The sequence below is a fragment of the Epinephelus moara genome, chromosome 19 (assembly GCF_006386435.1).
Source record: "Epinephelus moara isolate mb chromosome 19, YSFRI_EMoa_1.0, whole genome shotgun sequence".
Classification (NCBI taxonomy): domain Eukaryota; kingdom Metazoa; phylum Chordata; class Actinopteri; order Perciformes; family Serranidae; genus Epinephelus; species Epinephelus moara.
Genome location: NC_065524.1, coordinates 6,332,106 through 6,340,526, shown reverse-complemented (window position 1 = coordinate 6,340,526; position 8,421 = coordinate 6,332,106). Strand labels below are relative to the sequence as shown.

Genomic DNA, 8,421 nt, shown 5'->3' with positions numbered 1-8,421 from the left:
ACCTGTGTTGTACATGAGCTAACGTTAGCGGCTAAGGACTGAGAGGCTGTCTGGTATGTGTGTGTGTCCGAGTCGGTGCTGCTTGCCCGATCGGGCATGTCTGCGCAGGGTCTGCTGGCCCGCCGGCTATTTTTACTTGCCCCGGGCATTCGGGCAACCGTTAATGTCGGACCCTGTACAGTATTACCACACAAAAATATTGTAATATTTTCCAGTTCAATCAATTTTTCCCCAATCCTAACTGTAGACAGCTTTGCACTTGAGCTGCTGAGGTGACCTTTAACATTAACTCAACAACCCCGAATTTCGGAGGTCCTAAGTCAGATCCTCTAAAGTGATAAGCTTAAAACAATTATATAATGAGCCTAAAACTTTAACAGGAGGTTAACTGCTCTGTTCACCAGATGACTGTATCTTATGTAATTATGAATAGGGGTTAAATTGGCTTGAAGCACATTGGAGATGAGCTTCTCCTCCTGATATTCAGATCACAACCTATCCAAGCCTAGCTCCATCTCTTTCAGTACATCAGTGCTGTTAACTCAGACTCTTGTTTTGGAACATCTGCTTTCAGACACTGTGCCACACTGACTAGTCAAATATAGAATACAGAGTAAATGCTCCTATCCAGTTAAGACACACGGTAGCAGTAGTAACTTCATTTTAAAAAAAAATCTTCCCATGTGTCATTGTGATTTTACTCTACCCTTCAAAACCTATATGATATTTTGAACAGCAAACAGTTAGCATTTTGTTCCATATTTATACAGAAAAATTATGGGGACAAAACACAGGTGCTTAGGATGAGTCAGCACAATCAGTGTCAAGTAGGTGTGTGCCATATCATTTTGTTCATGAAAATACTGTTATAATCCTTGATATGATTTTAAAAAATCATATCGTGATACTCACAGTATTTTGACTTGTTGACATATTGACATCATACTGTTACCCACGGCAACAACAAGCATGGCTGAAAGCGAAATTATTGCAGACTCTGCAGTGGTTCCAAAAAGAGGAGCAGCTTCAGTGGTGTGGAATAAACTGTGTCCTCCTGAATGTTTTATGAACAGCCTCGGACCTCTCAGACTCTTTAAGTGACTTACCGCTCAGAGGGAACTCATTCAGCGGCTCCTCTTGCAGCAGCACAGCCTCTCTCCCTCTCCTCTCTCGCCGTGTGCACACGGGAGTCTGTGTCAATGATTTTGTCATAAATCTTTGGTAATGTAAACCTACCTGATGCTTGTGGCTAACAGCCTGTCACAGGTTACAGCATGATGATTGGAGGAGAAATGGCAGAGCATAAAGGTCCTGGTGGGAAAAGAAGGATTTAGTTAAAAGAGAAGGAAATCTCCTGCTGATTTTTATATATATATATGTATGTGTATATATATACATATATATACACACATACACACATACACACACACACACATATATATATATATATATACACATACACACACACACACACACACACACATATAGTAGTTTGAGGTAGATTTTATTTTGTTAAACTACTTATGTGTACAGAATCTGAATCTCACTCTGAGTTACCGTTGTTGTTTACAGACTAAATAAATGAGAGATCGTCTTTGTTTAGTTCTGACTGAATATTTGAGGCCAGCTGTTAGGTTGGCATGTAAAACTACATCACTTATTTTGTTGAAATTCTATGCTCTTAAATTAAGAATACAATTTTTTTTAAAACTAATTTGTCATATAATCAAGTACCTTGAAATAGCCTGATAATATTTTAGGGTCAATGTCAAGTGGAAAATAATAATAAAAAAATGATATTTTATATCACTTTAGTAAATAAACACATGCATGGCATTGCTGTGGTGACTTATGCTGCAAATTAAGACGTGTTGCAGGAAGACACAATGGAAAGGGTTTTCAGGGGACAATAAAAAGTGATGCACACAGCCTCGACACACGAGGGATGTGTTCTGAATTGCTTACTTTTTCTTTTTACTTTTAGTAGGTACCACAGCCACCCTTACAAAGCACGTACTGTTGCAGTATGCACACAATTGGGACAAACTACTTTTTCATAACATTAGACCTTGAACTTTGACCCTCTTGTTCATATATCTGTTACCTTGGCGATAAAAAAGATGGTCACCAGAGATGGAGGTCAACCTGGAGAGCTCTGCTACTGTTACTTTGCTGTGTATCTAGCTTTAACTTGTAAGTTATAACTGCGTACATGGTGGATTCTAACAGGTTATATTCACCACAGTAAAATTACATATGCATTTCTCTGTCATTATTATTTTCATAGTTATGTCATTTTGTCGTTGGCAATCTTTATGATTGTTTTGTTCACTAAACAATATTCCTACTATTATTATTTGACTTGTCACCAGTCACTCGAACGCATTTTCATCATTTCGGCTTCTGACAGCTGTCAATGAGCTGTCATCTGTCTGTAGCTCAGCTGAGCCAGTTTCTTGTATTTTTTTGTCTTTGCAAGTTTTTTAAATTTCTCTTCTTGACTGTTGCAACACTGGAATTTATCAATTCTGTGGGATTAAAAAAGGTGTATCTTATCTTATCTTATCTTATCTTATCTTATCTACTGTTAACCTAGTGTTAGCCAGCCAGTTAACATAATGCAATCCCTCCAGGATCTCGCGGCAAAAAAAACCTTGAATTTGCGGCCAGTTTTGTCAAAAATTGCGATAGAAATTGTGGCAGTTTTTAAGTGATTTTTGCAGGAAATTGCAGCAAATGACAAAAATTGTGGCTAATGACAAAAGGAGAAAAAAAAGTGATTTTTTTTTTAAAAATTACTCCCTCCAAAAAAATGTCATGCAATCACTTGCTATAATAATCATGCTGAATATTACAAAAATAGCTGCAAATGTTTTTTATGGTTCTCTTCTTTAGTTTTATTGAATTAGTTTTAAAACATGGACTCCAATAATGTTGCAAAAAATCCTGAGTGAATATTGTAGCTCTCAAACCAGACAGTGTGACTGTAAAACAACATGTAAGCTACATCTTCTGTAAACATAACATTTTAATACATTTAACACATATTGTATGCATTTAAACAGTGCAAATTCTTGCGTCACTACAGAGCGCTTCTCTATACTGCAGTGCCATTAGCACATTTGATGACGTGTCTGATGACGTTTCAAATGACGTCGCATGTGCGACGACTTCCGGTTGGCTGGAAAATGCGGAAAAACGTGGAAAAATCGCGGGACTTTTGAAAAATTGCAAGCCCCCCGCAAATATTGCAGACTTTCATTGAATTTGTGATAATTATTGCAATCGCAAGATCGCGATTTTCTGGGGGGACTGATAATGTTAGCCTGTTTTATAGTTAATTGTGTGTATTTGGTCAGATCATTCGAATTGACAGGCTAATAAGCAAAAGGTTAAAAGCACATATCAGCAGAAATCTGCAACATTATCTGAATCTTGTGTTGACAGTGGTAAAACATGACAAAAGAACATACATTTTAGGTCATTTTCTAACACCACTGAAGGATAGCTGACTTCAGTAACTTCATAAGTCAAAAACCATGGCAACAGCAAGCTTGTCCCAGCCGAGTCGTTGCTTTTTATTTTCCCCTGGAAACAGTTTCCTTAGTGTTGTGAGCTTTTTGCAGCATGTTTCTATACTTGCAGCACATTTTGTAAATGCTGCGCATGCGTCAATAAGTTTGTGAATTTTTTTTTTTTGTGTTGTGTCTATTTGTGTGTTTACTTCATTTGTAGAGCATTGAGCTCTCAGGGCCACTGTAGAAACAGGACAAAGAAAGAAAGCAGAGGGTTAACCCTAACCTCACTTTTTATTGAGGAACTGTCAAAATACATGTAGGAGGACACGAGCACAACTCATCTCTCTAATCCACTGTTTCAAGCATTCTCAGTCCAGGTGTTTGGTCCACACCGGTTTACGACCAGTTAAATTTACAACTTTCAAGGTTCAAGGTTACTTTAGTGCCCAAGGGTACATTTTTTGTCTACATGGGAGATTCAGCTTTGCAGAACAAGACATTCTAGTCTTTTTGGAGTTAAATGGCAAATGCACCAGAGTTTGTAGTCAGCGTCTTTAAAGATCTAACTTTAAAGCAGTGGTGTCATATGATTGTTATTTTCTGTTGTAGAAGTGTGATTGACTTGTTACTTCCTAACCTACTTGTTTTGGCTATCCTACAATGCATGACAGAGTGAGGTGCATGTGCAAGAGTGTGCGCTTAGAATCATGAAACATTAGGTCCAGTTTATCTGCATGCTTGCATCTATTTCACTGTGTTTTGTATCTCTTACTGTCATCACTCATTTTCCTTCTCCATCTGTTTCTCTTTCCTCTTCTCTCTGCTCTGCCTGGGTTTTGTGTTTTAGCCAACTGCATCCCTCAATGCCAGAACGGAGGAATGTGCCTCAGGCCTCAGCTCTGTGTCTGCAAGCCTGGCTCAAAGGGGAAGGCATGCGAACAGAAGACGGTGCCCACACAGCCCTTTCCAGCAGTGCCTGGGAATGGGCCCACCAACGGGCACACCACTGCAAACTCAAATGGACACACTAATGGACACAATGTGGTACCCCAGCGGCCCATACCTCAGCAAGTTCCTCCTAATGGTTATGGCTCTGCCCCCACTCCCTCCAACAACATGGCCCAGATGAAGCTAAGTGTCAAGCCGGCCCCCCAGCTTGTACGACCGCATTACATCCAACAGCACATCCAACAACAGTAAGTACCATACTTACAAGTACCACCTTTCAGCTGAGCTCCATGCCACCAACTTCAAATTTATGTAGTTTCACGTACTGACTGTGGGAGAGGGTCACTAGTCACTATTGTTCAGATAACAATTAAATGAAAACTTGACATGATGCTGTGTTGTGCTATGGCCTATTCAAGTGCTGGAATTTATTATTTACGTGACAACGCCCGGACGCAATTGGACAGCACAGCACAGGCTCCACTCCAATCGAGGGTGTGTACAGTGCTGCGCTGCGCTGCTGTGCGAGCACCGTATTTGACTGTGCATAACAGCAGTTTTTTGATGGTAATTTACACACTGTCCATAACAATAACTATATCAGGTAACAAACTATATTGGGCTTTGGTTGGGTTTGGACTTAAAAATCAGGGTCGGGTCAGGTTCGGTCAAGAAAGGTAACCTCAAATGACTTCTGTTGTGATTTGGCGCTATATAGAAAATAAAATTGAATAAAATTAACTTCACCTTCAAGGGGTGGGCGGGGGGTGACGTTTGGAGGGTGGGACGCCCCCCTAATATAATGGTAGGGGAAACACTGAAAGGTCAAGATCACTGTGACACTACGGGCTCTAGTTTCGCAGACCGGGTGCGGCGGAGGCGCAGCGCACCTGCGCTTCGCCAACTGGGTGTGGCCAGGCGGATTTTGCAAGTTTGGCACACCGTGCGCGCTGGCGCAGCTACTCCTCTTTCCCACCTCCGTCCCTCCTACCGGCGCAAGTCGGAAAGAGGGAGGAGAGAAGGCGTGGAGTGGGTTTTACACACATCACACCAATCAAATGAGCCCCTCTCCTCGCCCTTAAATGCGCCGCGCGAAGGCGTAATGAGAGTTTACTCAATTCGCCATGGCAGAAGAGAGCAGCAGCGTCAGACAGCCAAACTTCTCCCAGGAGGAAACTGATGTTTTGGTCCGGGAGGTCCAAGCTCGCAGTGTCCGAATATACGGAACTGCGAGCAGACCTCCACGGGCTGATGATGCAAAGGTAGCCTGGGAGGAGGTCACCACAATTGTAAATCAATGTTGCGTTTCTCTCGTGCGCGCGCGCTCTCTCTTTCTCTCTCGCAGTCTCACTCTGTTTCTTTTCTTTTGACTTTTCTAAGATGACAGATGCTGAATATATACTCCCTATCTGATGCTGTGGCTGTTTGTGGTTGGCTGAGAGGGATGTGAACTCATTAGTTTGCAGCTGTGTTAATCAAATCAGGTTGGGTTTCCATTACGCGTGCCAAACGTGCCAAACGGTGCCAATCCCCTTTGATCTGACATCAGATGTGACGGGACAGTCGATATAGAGATACATTTATGTGCTGATTGCAGATAGTTGCATTGAATAGTGGTTTTTTGGGTATTTATTGCATCGTTAATGTGCCTGATATTCTGGAAACCTGCCTGTGAGGTTTTGGTGACGTGTGCGCACTGTCCGCCGGTCAGCCAAACTTCGGCTTACACCGGCTGCGCTCCCCCTGCGCTGACAGTAGACCTGGTTTCAGCTGGCGAGCTTTTAGCGCACCTTCGGCGAAGCCTTTTGGCACGAAACTGTCACTGCGCCAAGCTGGATCTGTCGACACCTCCCCCTGCTGCGCCGCCACACCCATCTCAGCGCACCTCGGTCTGCCAAACTACCAAACTGAGCGCACCTCGGGTTGCGCTGCTCGAAACTAGCTCTGCGCGGGGTTCACCACCCTGCGCCACCCTGCGCTGCGCCGGGAAACTAGAGCCCTACATCTTTCCCATTCTCATGAGCACATTTCACAAACGGAAAAGGAATTTTCTTCAAATTTGGCACAAACGTCCACTAGGGCTGGGCGGTATGACAAAATTTTCATATCACGGTTTTAAGAAAAAATCATATCGGTTTCACGGTATTTTGCTTAGGTTCGGCCAACTTGACATGCTGCTGTGTTGTGCTATGGCCTATTCAAGTGCCGGAATTTGTTATTTACCTGACAACGCCTGAACACAACACGCGCTCCGTTCCATTCATTTGGGCTCCACTGACTGCATACTGAAGCGACACGTAGAGAAGCCAGCGGGGTTGTTTGCCGAGCCGAGAGGCTGCATGTAGGCTGCATGAAATGTTAAAGCATTTTCCACCTAAGTTATTACATATATTTGAGTTATCTACAAGTTTACTGTACTGTTTGTCATCTACTCGCTTTCAAATTTCCGCCACAGACATTTACACAATGTCACGGATAAACATGGGTAAATGCATGAAAAAAAATCATCACATATCACCTCTGATAATGGTTTATTCATTTAAAAACACATTGTGCTCGTTTAGCACACTATTTCATGTAGTTTTTATCTGCTGGAGGGTCGCGTAGGGGAGCGTAGCGCGACAAAAATAGAAGAGCCGCGTAAAATAGAGAGTTGTCGCGCGACAGACGGGGGTTGTCGCGCCGCTCCCGTTGCCGGTGGAGCCGCTGTAATTGATTAACAGGGGGGCGAGCTGCTACGGGACTCGCGCTGCAGACGTGTCGCGCCGCTGACGTGCCCGGTGGAGCCTGGCCGTAACTGTCTCGGACTCGGGACGGGTCGTCTTCGGTCAGGAAAATGCGGCCCGAGCCGTGCTCTAGTGTGCTCACCTGTGTGTGTGCGCTTTGTCTGTGTGTGTGTGTGTGTGTGTGTGTGTGTGTGTGTGTGCGCATCGGGGCGAAACTCCGCCGTGCGCGATACAGAGGGCAGAGGAGAATTGTAAACGGCGGTGCGCCGCTGCTAGTTGCATATAGGGGAAACACTGCTCTTTTTGGTATGAGTTCTTCTGGGTCATCGTGTACAGTTGCTTTGCTTTCAGGACTCTCTCCGGCAGCCATTCTCGCCTCTAAACTTTTCTATGCTCTCACTCTCACCCGCTCAAGCGTGCCTGTGGTGTGCAGCGGTGAAATGGGTCCCCGCTGAAACACTTTCCCGCCGCGCACGTTCCGGACGTTGTTTGGGCTATTCACCGGTATTGCGGTATATGAAAAATTCATATCATAACGAAAATAAATACCGGTTTTCAGTACAAACCGGTATACCGCCCACCCCTAACGTCCACTTTGACTCTGGGATGAACTGGTTAAATGGGGATGTCAAAGCTTAAGGTCACTGTGCTCTCACATAACATGTTTTTGGCCATCACTCAAGAATTCATAAGCTAATTCTGACAAAATTTTAAATGTATAATAGGATAAAATGATGAAGTGATGACACTGTATATCTAAAAGGTCAAAGGACAACAACACAGTGACATCACCATTTTTTCGGGGACAATATTCAACACCTTTACTCTGGAACAAAAGAGGAGACATTTGGTCAGATACTGAACTGTTGACACTAATCGTGGGTGTCCACCTTGAAATTGTACGTATGTATACGTAACGTATCGACCTTCTTTGCTGCAACATACATATTTGAAGCATTGTCTACTGTCATGGCTACACACGAGTCTGGACAGACATGGATGATGTAAACTGCAATTTGTCTACCTGGTGTTGGTCTACCAATGCCAGGTGGTAATTGTTGTTTGCAAGTCATAAGGCTGCTTGCAGCCTGGTAGCAAATGTTGTGAGACTCAGTACCAGCATTTGGCCCTGCCTCAAAGCACTTTTGTGTCTCTAGGAAAACTTTAGGTTACTTGCGTAACCCCGGTTCTCAGAGTAGCATGAGTGAGATGTTTCACCATGGGATACG

General features: G+C 43.4%; 1 protein-coding gene across 2 annotated transcripts in view; it reads left to right on the top strand.

Moving 5' to 3' along the window:
- Positions 1-8,421, top strand: part of ltbp1 (latent transforming growth factor beta binding protein 1) — a 222,823-nt gene that overhangs the window by 45,369 nt on the left and 169,033 nt on the right. For both annotated transcript variants that reach the window (XM_050070671.1, XM_050070670.1), the window contains exon 3: positions 4,366-4,714. In XM_050070671.1, the coding sequence (XP_049926628.1) occupies positions 4,366-4,714 (349 nt within the window). The remainder of the gene's footprint in view (positions 1-4,365; positions 4,715-8,421) is intronic.